Source organism: Dromiciops gliroides, chromosome 5 (genome assembly GCF_019393635.1).
Source record: "Dromiciops gliroides isolate mDroGli1 chromosome 5, mDroGli1.pri, whole genome shotgun sequence".
NCBI lineage: Eukaryota > Metazoa > Chordata > Mammalia > Microbiotheria > Microbiotheriidae > Dromiciops > Dromiciops gliroides.
Window position 1 is genome coordinate 70,682,887 of NC_057865.1, and position 18,592 is coordinate 70,701,478.

At 40.9% G+C, this 18,592-nt stretch overlaps 1 protein-coding gene across 4 annotated transcripts in view; it reads right to left on the reverse strand.

Annotated features, from left to right (window-relative positions):
• Positions 1–14,558, reverse strand: part of NRP1 (neuropilin 1) — a 184,008-nt gene extending 169,450 nt beyond the window's left edge. For 3 of the 4 annotated variants that reach the window (XM_043965792.1, XM_043965791.1, XM_043965790.1), the window contains exons 1-2: positions 12,207–12,853; positions 8,486–8,660 (exon numbers count right to left, since the gene is read on the reverse strand). In XM_043965792.1, coding sequence (XP_043821727.1) covers positions 8,486–8,660; positions 12,207–12,276 — 245 coding nt within the window. In that variant the 5' untranslated portion in view covers positions 12,277–12,853. Of the gene's footprint in view, positions 1–8,485; positions 8,661–12,206; positions 12,854–14,082 lie in introns of those variants that run through there. The other variant, XM_043965789.1, reaches the window with a different exon arrangement.
• Positions 14,559–18,592: the final 4,034 nt, after the last annotated feature.

The window sequence follows — 18,592 nt, forward strand, 5'->3', positions numbered from 1 at the left end:
CAAAAAATATACTTGAACACTGAGTATATGGTAAAAAGGAAAAGAAGGGGAGGGTAACTTTAAACCTTCTCTTAGGGGCTATTAAAAAATACCATATTGGAAACACTAGCTACATGTTGATTTGGTTAGATAAAATTTAATTATCTTTTTTCTCCTGTCTCTTTCTTTCTCCTCTCCCCCCCTTCCTCCCTCCCTCTCTCTCTCTCTCTCTCTCTCTCTCTCTCTCTCTCTCTCTCTCTCTCTCTCTCTCCCCCCCTTTCCTCTCCCTCATTCTTTCTCTCATTCTCTCTCTTATTCACATATACACATACAAACACTTAAAAAACTATAAAATGACTGACAAAACTGTTATTTTCAAAATTTTGCTCTGATCAAATTGGATTGCTTGCAATAAGAAATAATAAAGAAAATTAATTTTTATTACACACATAGGACTTTGCTCAAATTTAATCAGTGTTGTTGGGGGAAAAAGTCAAAGGAAAGAAAGCAGATAATTGTCTACATGAATAGAAGCCAGCTATGCTCCAGGTGGTGACAATAAGCTGGACCTGTGGTTTTCCTAGGAAGGATTCATTTTCTGCCCACTGCATCCATTTTTCAATTGGAATGAACCTTCTAGTGGTCCTTTAAAATGTCATTGCCCTTATATTGCACATCCTTTGGAAATCACTGGAGATCTAATACAGAGATGGAAGGATCCAGATAATGAAGAAAGATATTTGGGGAGTCTGACTTCCCTGTGCACTAGATGCCAGATCAATATTTTCTTGGGATTTCAATATGGCTGTAGCTTATGCAACCCATACAAAGCTAAAAAATGTTTCTGCTGGAAGCAGATACTGACCAAAACTATGAAATGTTCCAATGGGACTGTTGTTTTTTTTCATTACGGAAAGAACAGCATGCACTTTCTGGCTTCATTCTATAAGGTTTCAGTGTCTCAGTGAGTTAAAAGTACACTATCTACAGAAAAGAGCAAAGTATTTGACTTTAAATATCATCTGAGTCCCATAAAACAATGGCAATGTTTTTCTGGGGGGGTTTTGTTCTTCTCTTGGTTTGAAAGAATATACTCAAATATAAAGTAACATTCATGAACAAAGACCAAAAAGAGGTATTTATGTGTCAAAATTCATCATATATAACAAAAACTTTGTTGTACACGCTAAGAAAATCTGTTTCAGAAAGTTTTAAAAAATGCACTTTATTTTTCAACCTTACACTTTATTATCACATATCACATCACATATACTTTTTTTAAACTACAAAAATCTGTAATTTTCTTGGTTTGGGTACTTGGTCTCCTATGTAATCATCAAACAATATGCATTTACTAAAGGCATATTATGTTTAAGTAACACCATATTTTCTGCTGACCTCCAGGGTCCTATCTCTAATTAATTGCCTATTGGACATCTCAAACTGGATGTCCTGAATATGTCTTAAATTCAACATGTCCCAAACTTAACTAATTATTTTTCCTTTCAAACCCTCCCCTCTTCTTAACATCTTTATTACTTTTGAGGGTACCACCAACTTCCAATCTCCCAGGCTCACAGCCCCAGTGTCACCCTTGATTCCTCACTTAATTTCACTCCTTATACCCAACTTGTTGCCAAAGTTTGTCAATGTTACCTACATTTTTCATATTTCATTCTCTCCTCTGACACTATTACCACACTGGTGCATGTTCTCATCACCTCACAGTAGATTATTGCAACAACCTGCTGGTTGATCTGCCTGCCTCAAGTCTCTCCCCACTCCAATCTATTCCCCATTTAGCTATGCAAGTCATCTCCCTGAAGCAACTGACCATGTCAAATCATCAAACTCCAGTGGCTTCCTAATCACCTCCAGCATCAAATAGAAAATTTCTTTGTTTTGTGTTTAAAGCCCTTCATAACCTAACCCTACTCCCTTCCCTGCCTCCCCACCCTTCCAATCTTTCTTGCATCTTATGTACCTTATTTTCCTCCCCACGCATACTTTGTAATTTAGTGACCCTGGCTTCTTGGCTGTTCCTTGCACCAGATCTTTCATCTTCTGACCCTGGGCATTTTCATGACTGTCCTTCATTCCTAGGAATGTTCTCTCTCTCTGTCTCTGTCTCCTTGATTTTTCAAGTCCCCTCTCAAATTCTTCTTGCTACAGGAAGCATTTCCCATTCTCCTACTCTCCCTCAATTATAGTGATTTTTCTCTGTTGATTATCTCCAATTGGTCCTGTAAATTATATGTTCCTATATAGTTTGTTTTCACATTGTGTCTTCAGTTAGACTGTGAGCTCCTTGAAATCAGAGACTGACTTTTACCTTTCTCTGTATCCCCAGCATTTACACAGTGCCTTGCACTTAATTACTACTTATCACCAAGTCAAGTATAGGTAATAAGCATTTTTTAAGCACCTACTATATGCCAGGCATAGTGCTAAGGGCTGAAGACAGAAACACAAACACAAAAAGTCAGTTCTTGCCCTCAGGGAGTTTAACAGGTAAAAGGAGCTGAAAAGGAAGATGTAGGCACTAAGTACTTATGTGGGACTTGGCGACCACATCAGGAGAGTCAGAAGCAGAGCTGGGAGAAGAAGAAAGTATTAGTTGCCCTGAGCCCTTCCTCAAAATTGTAGTTCTGGGAGAAACTCTCCAGTGGAGGAATGGGTGGAGTTTGGTAGAGGGATATTCTCAGGTGAGGAGGTCACAGGTGCCAAGGGGAAACTTCCAGCCACCAGCTGAGGCATGGTGGCAAAGTCCAAAAGGTCACAAGCAGAGCAGGGGGGATTATTAAAGGTGGAAAAACTCATTTCGCCACAGCCAACCGGGTGTCAAGTGCCTCTTAGCTTTGTAAAGTGGCTGATCAGGTAATGGAGGTAAGGTCTGTCAAAAGGCACCCCACTCAAAGTCTTTCTAGCTTGAAGAGCTTAAGATCCATTGGTATTGTCCTCCAGATCCAAGGTTTTTATATCCTCTTTTGTCAAGGATCATGAATAAAATAAAATCACCAAAATGTCAACATGAAATAAATAAGTTCGTTGAGGAAAGTGACTGTAACTTCCCTTTTCATTTCTTGTAGCATGTGCACTGGCCCTGGAGTCAGGAGTACCTGAGTTCAAATCCGGCCTTAGACACTTAACACTTACTAGTTGTGTGACCCTGGGCAAGTCACTTAACCCCAATTGCCTCACTAAAAAAAAAAAAAAAGCAACAAAGAAAAACAAAAAACAAACAGAAACCTGAATATAAATTTCTATTTAACTTTAACACCACAAATGAAAATCTCTATGAAGCTAAAATTAAAATCATATAAATTAAAAAGTTGTATAAATTAAAATTATATAAACATCTATAAAATCATATACAAAATTTCCCCTTGAATGCATTTATTAGTTAAAAATGTGCTTATTAATCATTCCACAAAAGAACAGATTGTTTTCCACACAGGAGAATGACAGACTTTAAGGGAATAATACTCTAAGGCCAGCATCAATATTCTCTAATCAAACAACACTGTTGTATCTGGTCACAAAGTCTATAATTTCTCAGTAAGAAGACCACTACCGGGTCTTTTCCTCCCTCCATCTCTAAGTCTGTTCTTTTGGAGCTTCACATTCATTTTCTTAATGTTTTAACCCAATGTCTGTGAAATTTTATTGCTCCCCAGATGACGACATCTGATCTGAATGTAACCACACACCTCTTCGCTCAACAGCATTTGTCACAAACCATTATAAATTATCATGCTGATAGTTTGCATTGCTGGGAAACCGGAAAAGTTCCATAAATTCTAACTACTGTATCAGTGACATTCTTGTTTATTATACAGATATAAAGTTTTATGAGATTCAAGATGTCTGCTTTACCACAGAAAGGAAACCTTAGCGAAGTAAGACCCAGCTAACCTAATGTAAACACCGAAAGCCATTTACAACATACAGCGGGCATTAAAATGTTCTGAGCAATGCTTCACCAGATGCTTCATGGGTCAGTTTCCCTCTTTCTCCTTCACTTTTAACTGTCTCCTGTCACTTCACAAACAACTAGGTTTTACTGGTGTAAAAAGGAAAAGGGACCATTTCTCTTTCCTTCTGTGTCAGAAATCATTGTTTACTTACTACTCCTGCCCCTCATGTCAAAAGAAAAAAAAATGAACACATCTAACCTTCTAGGAGATCGTAAACTCTTTGGAACCCTACAAACAGATACTATACAATTGGGAGACTATCTCAGAGTCATTAATAAGCACAATCCGTTAAAACTGAATTTAACAATTCATTTTTCCTGGATTATAAGGGAATTGTCCCTCTTCCCCCCACTTCCCTGACTGTTGACAGAGTGACTCTTAAGGATGAACTCTTCCTCCCCATCACATTTTTTTTTTAAGTCAGTTCCTTAGTTCAGTCATGCAATATAGCACTCAGACTTTTCAGTGGAAGGCTGTGATTACTATAGTGGTTGGTTGCAACACTGAATTTCCGGAATGTTTTCCCACTAATCCTGTCCTTAGGATATTGTTCCATTAGCCCAGACTAGCTCATTGTGAAAGTCTAATTACTTCTCTATCTTCAGTCCACACAAATGGAAACTGCTGACTTGGCTCTCTGAGATTCTCCTCAATGAGTTTTTATCTTAGACCCACCTGCTCCTGCTTTTATAATGTATAAGTTGGCCATTCTCCACTAAAACCTTGCTTGGATGCCTAATTGTGACATGGAGGTGAATCTGTGTTCTCAAAGAGTGTGACTACTGAGTCCTAGGTTCTGACAGTTCCTATTATATTTGGGAAGACTTCAGATACCGCCTGGCAATGGATTATTGACTGAAGACCAGTAGAAAAGTTGACTGTTAGGTGATATTGTTTTCTGGGGGAGGGGGGCATTAAAGGGAAGGACCGGATCTATAATAACTCAGGAAACCATCTACTAAAGCAGAGAATGTGATTTGTACCAATGGAGGAAATACCTATGCCATAGAAATCACACATTGGCCAAAGTATCAAATAAGAGAATAACATGCAAATTCCATAAGGTAAAGTACCATTAAATTTTAATCTACAAAATAGCCCTAAACCACTAACCATCATAATCACTAAGTCAATGCATCAGGATAATATTAGGTTTTCAAAGTTTTAAATATTTAGTCATGGATTAAAATTCCGGGAATGACATGATGAAAATAAAAGAGCTTAACATTTGAGGACTGCTTTTGGTTTTTCAAATTAATCAATAAACTAACATTTCTTAAGAGATAGGTAAAAATGAGGAAACTGAGGTGCAGCATGATCAGGTAAGTTGCTTGAGACCAAAAGTTTGCTAGGGGAAGAATTGAAACATGCGAAAGTTTTTATTCCTATTGAATTTTTGTCCAAGGATCCAATTTCTTCTAAAGTATTTCTGCTGCTTCTCTCCCTCCCGCCATGGTACCAAAGAAATTTGTCCTAATATTGGGTGCCAAATCATTATCAACAAAAGCTGCTGATTCTGTCTTCTATCTACTTAAGAGATGAAAAATGTGGTCACACTTCCAGGAGCTACTCCCATTATCTCTGTTGTATGCTAGCATAGTATCTTGTATGGCAGCAGAAGATTGTCAGAGGTTGGTCTTTCTGCACATTTGAAATTTTCTTTACTTATAAGGTTAAGGGCAACATTGCAAAAATGTGTCATAAAACTCCTCATCCTTAACACAATCTCTCTGTCTCTGTCTCTGACTCTCATTCATGCACACCTCCATGAAATTCAACATACCAGTTTTTCATGTAGATCAAGAAGTAGCAACTTAGAAGTAAACTATAAATACAATTATTCAGAAAATGTCATTTTCCCCCCTAAATCTATCTGTTCAGCTAGTCCTAGCTGGATGACCTTAGGCAAGTCATTAATGTAAAATGAGGGAAATGGATTCCCTATAATCTCTGCCTTTCTCCAGGCCTAACATTCTGTGATTATGTGATGTAGTCACCAGGTTTCTTGAACATTTTTTTCAAAACCCTGATATCATCCCTTTTTTAGAAATTTAAATTTTCCCTATTTCTTAATTTTCTCATCTCTCTCTCCCCCTCTTTATTGACTTCCACTGTTGAAACTTCTAAGAAAGTAGAGACTCCTTAGAATCCCTGTATTATACATACATATGGTAATAATTTACAGATCAAGAAATAGGAAATAATTTAGACTCAAGTCCAAAAGTAACTTACTTACTGGAATAATATGATTATATGAGATGCAAAAAGGTTTCTTAGAGGAAATGTCTACTGGGGTATGAGTATTAAGAAGCAACCAAATAAACTGGAGACCAGGTACCCGGGTTGTCTAGGTGACAGGCACTACAAAATCACCCAACAGAGCAAACTAAAGCAAAATTCCCATTGTCTGGCATTCTGATCAGCAAAACTCTCTATGAACTGATATTTCTAGACATGTATACCTTAATATTTATGAATGACCTAACTGAAGCTCAGGCAATATCTGAAGTGAGAGGCAGCGTGGCATAATAGATAACATACTGGGACTGGAGTTTAAATCCTTGTTTGGACACTTACTAGCTGTGTGCTTTGGGGGAGTCATTTAACCTCTCTCAGACTCAGTTTCTTCATTTGGAAAATGGTGGCAGGAAGAGGGAAGGGTAAGACTCTAAGGTCCTACTCCTAAGGCCCCTTCAAGCTCTAAATCTTTGATCCTTTTAGTACATATGCATCATCAAATAAAGATGGATGTTATTTCAGTTCTCAACTTTTGTTTATACATGCTTTACAATTTCAGATTTTTCTCCCTCCCACCCCTCCCTCCCCCCTCCCCTAGACAGCAGGTAATCTGATATAGGTTATATCTATATATCTCTATACATATACATATAGATATATATATATACACACACACATATATATACACATAATAACATTAATCCTATTTCTGCATTAATCCTGTTACAAGAGAAAGAATCAGAGCAGTGAAGATGGATGTTATTTATAGGACATTTTCTTACATTTTAATTCTTTGACAATTTTTACCAATCTGTATATTTACAATAACTTTCCATTAACCAGAATAAGGGATTAAACAGAATACCTCATTTCCCCCATGCTGCCTTATAACAATACATTAGCTAAACTAACTCTGCAATTGGTTGGGCAAATCCTTTTGATGTGAATATTTATACATTTCATATAATATTATAATTTATAGTATTATATTTTTCAGAGAAAAGGTACTGTATATGCAAGAATAAACATAATTAACTTAATAATAAATGTACCTAGATAACAATGATTTTTTTCTTATTGAAGTGGATGCACATATCACATTATAAGTGAGACTGTTCTTTAAACCTGGAGACTGTCATTCCCCAAGAAACATTACAGATTTGACACCTAAATAGTTTTCTCCCTCCCTTGATAAAAAGATTTCTATGCCCGAATTCCACAAATGATTTATATGAATACCAATTCAACACCTCTGGAGAGTAAAGCCAAGAGTACAGGTAAGCCCATAGCATATAATGATGTGAATCAGACAGACAGGAGGACCACTAAGTATACACAATAGATAAACAAACACTAAATTGAGCTGAACGCAGTATCTAATCATATTCAAAGCACACCTCACCAGAGTTGCTCTATAGTGAATAAGGCAAACATACACTAAAAAGCAGAAAAGATGACCTGGGTTATTATCACAATGAAATTCAAATTTACTAATAAATCAAGTGGTTTTATTGTCCCTATATGTGTAAATACCTTGTTAATAATGAAGTCAGGTATAATTAGACCCTTTAATAAATTAACAGAAAAGCTAAGTCGAGGCACTTAAAATTCTACCCTTTCCTGGAAATGGGAAAAGACATTGTCCCATCTGTGAAACACCAATTTAATCATTTTTTGCACTTAGACACTGATTTTTAGAATGTCTTCATAAAAGCCATTATTTACTCTACTAGAAAATTCACTTATTCTATTTTTACCACCATATGACTTATTGTCATCCAATACAATTTATGGTTTCCCATGTCAAGCATAAATAAATAAATATAGTTCTTAAGTAGTAAAATGTTCCATAGATTTGCTAAAAATGTCTGACCTCGATGTTTGTAGGTGCTGTAAATTTTAGTGCCTCACATTTTTTCATAAAAATGCTAGTCAGAGCTTTTATTTACTATTCTCATACTCATCCAAGAAAAAAAAATTATAGAAACACTAAGAATTTAAAGAGCAAAAATTAACAGGCTCTTTCCTACATTATAGGAGACAAAGAGATTACAAAATTAAAGATAATCTTGCATGATTTGGGGCTCAGAAGTCACTAAAGACAACCTTAATATCTTATACCGCTAACATATAATCCGATCTGGCTTCACATTCTTCTTTATTCATTTATAAACCCGTCCTCCACACCTCAGCTGGTTTTTATCTTTCTCCCATTCTACTTTTGCTCAACCCATAGACATTTCTGACCGCTAGATGGTGCCATAGTGCACTGTTCAGATAAGCGGACTTACTTGCAGTCTCTGTCTTCCAAATCAAAGTGAGGGTTGAAGTTGATCATAATTCTCTGGTATGGGTCTGGAGCCTGAATCAGCCACTCACATTTTTCGCTTGGGTGATAAGAATGAGGATAGCCAGGAGAAGTAAGGTACCCAGGACTTACAATTTTTATGTTATCACCACATTTACCTGGAATGAAAATAGCATGCTTTAGTTGATCTTTTCCTTACAAATGACAGTTTGACATTCTAGTTTTCTTTGATAATTTATCAGGTGTTAAACTTTCCAGAACTTTTTTTTCAGGGAAACTTTTTGGTAATTTCTTCACCCCTCCCTTCCCCCTTCTTAAAGTATTGTTGTCTGCAATAGTTCTAACAAAGATTATCATTTGATCTCCCAAGCCTTTGCACAGTATAGAGGACTTCCTTTGAAATTACCATAGGTACTCCAAAGGGGATTTTCCCCCCAAAGTTCTCTCCCAAGAAAAAGATCTTCCAGCATTAAAAACATTAAATCCCCTCAATTGATGTTAACATGGTCCCTAGGGGCCTTCTGCTAGACTTAATTATCTCCAAGAAGTGTAATCTTATTAAGTAACAAGTTCTAAGTGGAAGGTGACTAAGAGATGCAGTTTGACCCCCTGTGTTGCTTTTTGATGATAAGCCTGGTCTGTGTCATTGGTCATTGGGGACCGTCTTCATAGTCCCTGCTTAAAGCTTGCTTAACGCCAAACCTTCTTTTGTTTTATCAGTCATAAATCTCAGTACTTTCAAGCTATCTCTGTTCTTGAAATGCAGACTGAGCAGAGACAAAGTGATTTTAGTGAACCAGAAATAATTCTGCATTATTTCTCTGAGTAAAGTTGCTCAGGCCTGGAGACTAGATCAAAGTAATGATGCAGAAAGAAAAATAAATAATCACACAGCTTTATTTCTAATTACCTAACTGTTGGACAGTCAATGTCAGGAAGTATAGGTGGCCCATATGGTAAACCAGAGCCTAACATCCTGGGAAAGGTGGGCTTAATGGTTTTGAGACTCATCATTTCCAAAAGCCAAATGTTGACTTGATCGCCAAGAGCTAAATAAACCAGTCTCTGAGGCTGCTTTATTGTTCAGTGTCGATTTTCATTGTCACTTTTTATGATGGATTTCATACTGGAGAGCTTCAGCTTGAAAGGCTGCCACATTTACTGATGCTTAATTTTCAGCAATAAAAAAAAAATCTGTGCATAAACTATGGAAGAGGAACAGGTATGACACCAGAGAAATATGTCTATCAATCACAACTTTTCGGTAATGGTATATATAGATTTTAATACAGCATCTAATAGATTCCCTGTGGAAAGAGAATGGCATTCTTTGCTCTCAGCATGAATTTATAAATGTACAGAATTTTATTACAGGAAAACCAGGTCAAATGGAATGAAAGATGAAATGCACATCAAAAATGCATAAAGCTACATGCATTACAGAAATCATTTCCCATAAATTAGAGAGAAAGAAGACAATATAAATTCTATTGTTTTCTCAATGACTAGATGTTTCTAACCACGTTTCTTGGACTAGAGTAGACTTATATTGGTTTCTCCTCTTTTTTTGGCTTTTAAAAGCCTTATGCTTGCCAAGACCAAAACGATGTTGCGACTGGAGTTCAACATCTCGGCTAATGATCATATTGGACTCTGTTATGTGATTCTACTGAGAGTCTTGCATTATTCTAAATTTGCAGAGAACTTGGAAAGTGACCCCGTCTCATTAAGTCTCCTCCAGCTCTGTGCAAACAACATGGCAGAATCTGGCATCTGTTAAAAGAGTGAAATAAAGCAGCTCTGCTTCTAGTCACTTGACAAGAGTCCCTTCAGAAGACGATTAGGTGGGCTCAGTACCACCAATGCACTTTAATCTGTGACTTCTGAGAAAGTGACAGTATAATAAGATAACTGGACTGCTAGACTCCTTGGCTCTGTTAAATCTCTCTAACAGTTGATTAAGAAAGAGCAATTTCTAATGACTCAGGACCATTAGTCCTAAATAAGGTTAATGAATTAATTTAGCAGGCTCTGGCATTTGGGAGGAGGTGGACATGGCTTTAGGAGTTCTGATAAGTTAGAGGATGGCCTTGGTGACTCCACTGCTTCTGGAGCTCCCCCCCCCCAACTCTAACTGATGATTGCATCTCTGCTTTTTTTTTTAACACCAGTCCCCATTATTCCCGCTAAACATTTGAAGAAATATGACATTGTAGAAAATTAGCAACTACAACCTTTTGCATTTGATTTCAAATCCACCATCAGTGCACTTTTCTTACCATACATACTAAGTCTGTTATGAATGGGGTGGGGAAAGGCTGTTAATTTCCTAGGACTGGTCAGTCAGTTAAACTCATTCAAATGGAAGAGGGGATTCTCTCTCTCTCTCTCTCTCTCTCTCTCTCTCTCTCTCTCTCTTCTCCCCCCCCCCCCATGCCCTTGCTATGAGAGTTCAGAAAGATACCACCAACTGGAGTTCATTAATAAGTCACAAATTAACATTCACACATTTTGCCTTCCTAGCATATTGCTAGAATACTGGTGGTTGCAGGGGGGAAATCTATTGCTTAAATCACACAGCCTCCTGAAAACATATTAGAGAGATTAACTTCCATCATAAAACCCTGATTTAAATTCCTCTCAGTATAAAACACTCCACTTGTGGTCTCTTATTAAAACAATATACCACAATAAGTAGTGGATGTTCTTTTCTTCTAATTACTTTGATTGAAATCCAAGTCAGGCAAAAGCAAATATTTGATAATTAGTTAATAATAATTGCTGAAGGCTTAACTGAAAAGAGGTTTTTACGTCCCTGCCTTCACCTACTTTAAAGTGGGAGGCAAACAACCCTACAGCCAGATCACATTTAAAAACATTATTTATGTTACACGGTCCTGTTTATAGCCCACACGTTCTGTCATTTACTTAACCCACAGAGTTTTTAAAACCAAACTGAACAGTAGGGATTTTCAGATAGGTTCGTCTCCCATACTGGATATATCAGATTCCTTTATTGACACTACATAACTTTCATTCAAACTCCAGACTTTCAGGACAGGATTAGGGGACAGATGACTAGGAATACTCGGAAAACACACACCCCACACCAATACCTGCGCGCGCGCGCACACACACACACACACACACACACACACACACACACACACACACACACACACACACACACACACACACACACCCCAGAGGCTGCTGGATATTTGGGATTCTAAGGGGGCCAGGAAGTTTTCTCTTTAAAGTGTTCATTAACTTTCACCAGCCATCAAAATTTTGAAAGGGATTCTCATCTAATTGCCTTTGGGAGGAAACATTATTATGATAATTGGTGCGTTGATCTGGTAAGTTAGGCAGCTTTGCTTTGTAACAGAGGAAACGCGCGCGCGCGCACACACACACACACACACACACACACACAGAGGTTTCGAAATCCTCTTGGTGTAAAATGTTTAACATCTCGGCACCGCCCCCCCCCCTCCAAAAAAAAGTTTCCTTTAGGCCACGACAACACTAGTGAGTGCCTGCGACTAGAGCAGCTGTGGCGAGGTGCCCACCCAGCTAGAAGGCGCAGGCGACTCCTCACTGGGAGCAGCGCCCACCGGGGGCTCCTGCGCCCTCCAGCCCGGGGCCCAGCGGCATGCGTGCGGCTGTCAAACGCGCCTCTCCCGCCGCCTGCTGTCACTTACCGTTCCGAACTCCGCTGGCTAGGGCGACTGTGAGCGCGGCGCAGTGCAGGAGGAGCAGCCCCCGATCCATTCTCCTCAACCAGGACGCAGAAAGCCACGGGAAGAGAGAAAGACCCGGGGAGGGGGCGAAGGAGACAAATAGGAGGGGGAGGGCAAAAGGGAAAGGGGGGGGAAAAAGAACTGCCCTCTGGACAGCCCCAAGTCCTCCAGCAGCTTGAAAATCCTTCAGACTGACTTGGAGAAAAGCAAGCAGCAGCGGAACACTGCCTTGATCCGGGAGAAATGCTTCTCTTTTTGTGTCTCAAGTCGCCTGCATCCTGTCATTTAGCTCCGGTTTCCTCTCTCTTTTCCCACACTTGTTCCTCTTCCAAGAGCCGCTGCCCCGGCCATTTCAAAAAAAAAAAAAATCCAAACGTGCTGGTGGGTGGGGGAGGTCTCGGTATTGGAGGGAGAGAGAAGAGAGACACGAGTAGCCTGAAGCCAAATTCCAAAAAGGAAAGGAGAAGAGGGGGAATAATCCAGTGTCTTTTTTTTTCTTGAACCCCCCCCCCCTTGAAACTGACGAGATTGCGCCCAGGGAGGTCCGGGGGTGTCTGCGGGAAGGAGAGAAGCAAGCAATTGAAAAGATGAGCCCAGACAGAGAGGAGTTTCACAAACTGCACCCCCGCCTCTTTTTCCCCTCCCTCTCTCCTTCCGTCTTCCCCTCCCCTCCCCTCTCTTCCCTCCTCTCCCTTTTCCTCCCTTTCCTCCCTCCCTCTTTCGCCGATAGCTCGCCTGTAATCGCCTGATAAGAGGCAGGGCGCAGAATAAGTTTTCCTTCAGTGCTGTCAGTCAGTCTGTTTCTCTGAGTCCCCCTAGGGCTCTCTAAGCGTAGGAGGTGTATGTGTGGAAGGAGGGCGCCAGGGGCAATGGGTCTGGTGCCAACTAGTAGGCAGTCTCTCCTTGGCAGTGAAAAGAGAAGGGTACAGCGAGCAAAGCAAGGCAGGGCCTCCGTGTGATCTGCCTGTAGGATGCTGCTAGCTCCCGGGTTGAAGGGACCGGGGAGATGAGTGCAGGGTAGCGGCGGCGGTAGCCGCAGCAGAGAAAGTGACTTCAAATCCTGGAGGAGAGGGAGTGTGAAGCGCCGGGGAGGCGGCAGCTTGTTCTTGCAACTCACAAGTCGCCTGCTGTGCTGCCACCGCTGCCTCCGCTGCCACCGCTGAAGGGGAGCGGGTTTGTCTGCACCCAACAGCTGAGGCACAGCTGTCCCAGCCCCACCCCTGCCTCCCCTGACCTCTTCAGCTCCCATAGTGGTCTCGAGAAGTGTTGGAGGAGAGGTGGACGGCGCCTTCCACCCTCAAAGATAGGGTGGGGGATGGCAGCCAATTCTACTAAAGCCAAGTGAAATCGATTAAGCGTAAGATGCCCATCTGTCTCAAGAGACGACCCGGGGCAGGGAGTCTGAGCGAGCTGCTTAGGGGGTAACCCAGCCTACACGAATCGGTGCCCGGGGCGCTGCCCACCCGCTCCATTGTTCACCAGTCTCGGGTGCCCTGCAGTCCAGGGGTGGAGGGGAAAGGAGGACAGTAGGGGGAATCTGGATCCAAGTCGAGATATATCTGTCGTCCAGCCCCACCCGTTCATTCTGTTTAGAAGCCCAGGTACTCCTCGGTTCCTATTTTTATGGCACCAAGCCTACTGTGTCCCCAGATTCCCAAGGGGAAGGAGGGGAGGAACCTCTGTCCACTTCTGCTGGGCGTTCGCTGAACCCTTCCAGCAACAGGCAAGGCACATGTAGGGGATTATCCTATAGCTTCTCTCCCCCCCCCCGCAACTCTCGTCCCTCTTGGGAGAGGTGTTCACCCCAACCTCTGACTGGCCCCTTGGGTTCCCTCACCCTAGGCTTCTTCCTAGCTCATTTCACAGACAGCCGCTATTGAAGATCATCAGCGCACAAGAGTAGAGAAAACATTTCCCATGGAACAAACAGGCGGAGACCAGGGGGATCAGGCACTCTAGGTAGATGGTTGCCCCGCGGATACCACGGAAGGAGGATGTTTTGGAAACCTTGAGGTCACAGCATTTCCCCAGTGTTTGGCGCTTATTGACACACCCCGAATCGGGACTTATTCCGACTTGGCTCGCGATGAGGGAGATCTGTCAAGGGCAATTTACAGAGAGCTGGAAAAGGAGACTAGTCAAGGAACCCAGGATCTTGGCCGCACAACGAGGGAGTGCAGAGAGCAAGTCGGAATCACGAGTCTCTTCCGCGAGCACTAGGGGCGTTGGTTTCATCTCCCGAAATTGTGGAGTCCAGAGAAGTACTCTCTGTGTACTCTCTGCGTCCCCAAGCTGTCTATCTCCTGGGGGGCTGGAGGATCGACTGGTGCGTCAGTTTCGAGCTCTGCCCAACGCACTCACCCAAACTGCCTGCTGTCTCCCTTCCCCCCCGCCACCGCCCCGGAATCTTTCTCCTTGCGCCGCTGCTGAGCACCTCTCACCCAATCTCCTCACCTGAGACCCAGACCAACCCTGCCCCCTGGCCACGCCTCCTTGCCCATCTCCAGCCCTCAGACCGCCCCTGCTCCCGCTTCCCCAAAGGAGGCACTGAGGCGGCTGCTAGGGAAGCTATACTCCTGGCTAGGGTGCGGGCGTTAGGGAGACGACAGTGGGATGTCTGGTAGCTTTATCCTTAAAGGGCATAACTCGGCCCTGCCTATATGACCGAAAAGCAAGTGGGGAAAACAGGTCCCTCCCTGAAGCCCAGGCTGGCGTTCTGTTCTTTCTGTCTTTTCATCTCCACATCTTTTTTGCTCCTTTCCTCTTCTCCCTCACCAGGGACAGCCTAGTAACTCCAATCCAGCTCCTATTCTACCTGTAACCATCCAAGAACACAAAAGGTCTGAGTGGTCTGAGCTGACTTCAGCACGCCCCCCTTCCCATCGCCATTCAGATGCAGGATAGAAACACAAAGCAGGTTGGACAAATAGGTTGGGCGGTTGGAGGGTGGAGATTGGGTGTCCTGGGAATCCGGGAGTCGTTTCCGTCTGTGCTCAGCCATGTCCGTCCATCTCATGCAAGGCTGAGCCAAGGAGGCACGCAAAAGACTGACCTTACTCCTGGTTTTTTGGGGGGAATTGTCCTGTTTTTAGAAAAGTAACAGTTCCTTCTTCTTTACTTGCTGTGTACTGCCTTCCCATATCTAATGCCAAAGTACCAGATTTGAGATGCCCCTTCACTGCCAACCTACCCCCCAAGAACCCCCTGGCAGAACTGTTTGATGGATTCATAGTAAACTGTGTGATTTCCCTTCTCACCAGCTATGGGCATTTGCCAACTCCTTTCTTCAACCACCTTAAAAAAAAAAAAGAATGCTTTGTAATAGGGATAAATCCTGCTTCGAAGTCTGTTACTCTTTGCCCTCTGCCCCAACCTTTATATTCCTGCTATGGCTTGCCTGTTTTTAGCCCACCAGGCTTCTGGCCAGCTTTTGTTCCAGCCTTCCCTCGATTTCCCCACACAACTGCGTGGGGGCTGGTTCAGAGTAAACTGTACTTGCTTATGATCTCTTTTCTGACACCACCAGTAGTGATGTAAAAAACCAATCAGAGATTTATACAAGCTCCAGAAAGGGGTGGGGATGGGAGCACGGGAATAGTGGGTGGAGGGAGGAGAGATTGACGTCTATAAGAGAATAAGGGAGAGACCCTGGAGGGATTTAGCAATTTTCCCTAGGTTGGCATTATTTTAAGGTCTTACCTGACGGACTTTGGGGCCTGATGAACACCTCATTCAAGCTTAAGTTCAGTCAATATCCTGACCTGGTCAGACCCAGTTTCATCGAATTAGGTACACATTCATCCGTTAGCACTCTCAATAAAATCATTGAGCCAGGTCCCGGTCTTTGAATCAGCAATATTTAGTTCCATTGACACTCCCAGAAGCTACTCAAGCCTCAGAATCTGGCTTTGATCCCATTGAGGCACTCTGGAATCAGTGGCCTGGTTTTTTTTTTTTTAAACGAATACCATGTAGTAAAAGCTCAATATCTTCCATCATCTTATCAATTTGTCAGAAATTAGTTCAGATTCACTGTCCCCAGAAGGCCATTTTGACCACTCAACTCCATCATATAATTTTGGGTTGAAGCAATATGGAAAATCAAGTTGGCATTTTAGAATTCAGTAAAAGACTATAAACACCAGGACACATTAATATCGAAAAGAATCAACGCAAAATACAATTAATACACAGAGCAGTGGGTAACTGCAAAAAATTAAACACCAAAATCATAATTAAGGTTGAACTGCAATTAAAATTTATTCCATTTTAGGTGAAATGGCAATTATATTAAGTGGTACTACCATATAAATGATGTAATTTACAAAGAAAGCATACAGGACCCTATTTACAGCAATCCATTTCCATTTTAAGAAGTGGCAGGGAAGGAAAAGATAACCATCCTTTATGACAGCTTATATTAGAACTTTTTAAAGGACAATAATATCAGAAGAAAATCCAATGTGCATTTCTTATGTTGGTGCAATACAAGTGGTTTTATAGGGGTATACAAGAAGCATACAGTAACAATGTCCAACTTTAAATTTTGCATCTAGTCTGAGCCAATAAGAAGATTCTGTTTGGAGTCTAAGTTATGAAGTTTTTCTGACTGAATTTTAAAACAAAATCATTAAAGTAATTAAATGAAATTAAAATCATATTAGATAATATTAAATTAATTAAGTAATTAAATTCAAAATTCCTTAGGTGGGAAATATATGAATGACAATTTAGAAAGAAATTATGTTCAAGGTATTAGAGGAAATTAAGAATATTATTGAAGAATACTCAAAATACAAAGAAGTAACTTTTCTTTAAGATTTAATTGAAATCTTATAAAAATAAATTTTAGGGGCAGCTAGGTGGATAAGCACTGGCCCCTGGATTCAGGACGTACTGAGTTCAAATCTGCCTCAGACACTGACCACTTACTAGCTGTGTGACCCTCACTTAACCCCATTGCGGGCCAAAAACAAAAACAACAACAACAAAAATTTAAAACAAGTTCAGAAAGGATTAAAATAGCAAATATTTTGTAAAATTCATAGAGAATGTAAATGTTGGAATTATTTTTAAAAATGTAAATAACTAGACTCAAAGCTACAGGCAGTCTTTTACCTTATATTGTTTCCTTTACAATTACCAATATAGGTAAGTTTCCCAATTTACAAGACTGTTGTGATCTAAAAGTTTCTTTGTAAGTCAGTTCTTTGGAACTCTAGTAATTTCCCATAGAAAATATGGTGGTTCTTAAAAATCCACAAAAGGCTGTTTAATCCCATAATGTAGCTGAATCATAGTACTAATTCTATTATTTTAGGATTTGTGTGGGGGTTGGGGGGGTGGAAGGGTAGACTAGGCTGGGAATATAACCACTATATTAACACATTTCCTTTGAAAAAATATTCCAGACTGAGAAGGGAACGCAGGGAGATCTGAAATTTATAACCTCCCCTCCCCCTTTCCTTTTGTATAGCATATGTAGAATGACATTGGTACCTAAAGTGAGACAGTAAGAGGGGAACATCTCCTGCCACTCACCCTCCCTGAAAGGTATATGAGGAAGCCACTGATGGCCTTATCTGAACAAAAAGGGAACTGTTTTGAAAAATTGGAGAAAATTTACTATGCTCCAGGAAGAGCTGGAACCCTAACAGAAGAAAACCATTGACAGCTATCTGTGAGTCACAGAATATCTTTATTAAAAAAAAATGCTTTAGTTGTTGGCAATTTAAAATAATATGAAAACTATTTTCCACTTAATTTTTAATTTTCTCATTAATTCAGTCAAAGCAGTGTTAGATTTGATGTTGATATCACTTATGGGAAAAATGACAATTCTTTACTGTATAAAAGGAGTTGATTGGGGAAGCCCTGATCAATCTGATCATTTCCCCTCCTTCACCCATCAACTTGATGAGATTACAAGAGTGTGGACCTTTGACCAAAGACCATTATCCATAGAGAAAGATTATGCAATCTCACACCTTGGGAAGGAGACAGAGGGAATTCCTCTGTTTGGTTTCCAGTGACTCTTGCTGCCTCTAAGATGATTAGTACCTGAGTTAGGAGTGGGGGGTGGGGGTCCAGGGGCACAAGCAATCTGAATCTTACCAATCTCTCTATTGCCATGAGTTTCTCAGATGATATAGGTCTAAGAGGAATGGAAAGTATTTGTTCAGTAGTCCTCCCAGTTAAATTTTTTTTTCTGGGGTGTGTGTGTGTGTGTGTGTGTGTGTGTGTGTGTATGTGTGTATGTGTGTGTAGTATATTGTTGGAGTGATTTATTTTTCTGTATTCATCTGATCCTGTGAGTCCTTTGTGTCATATATTTTCCATAGTGGGTG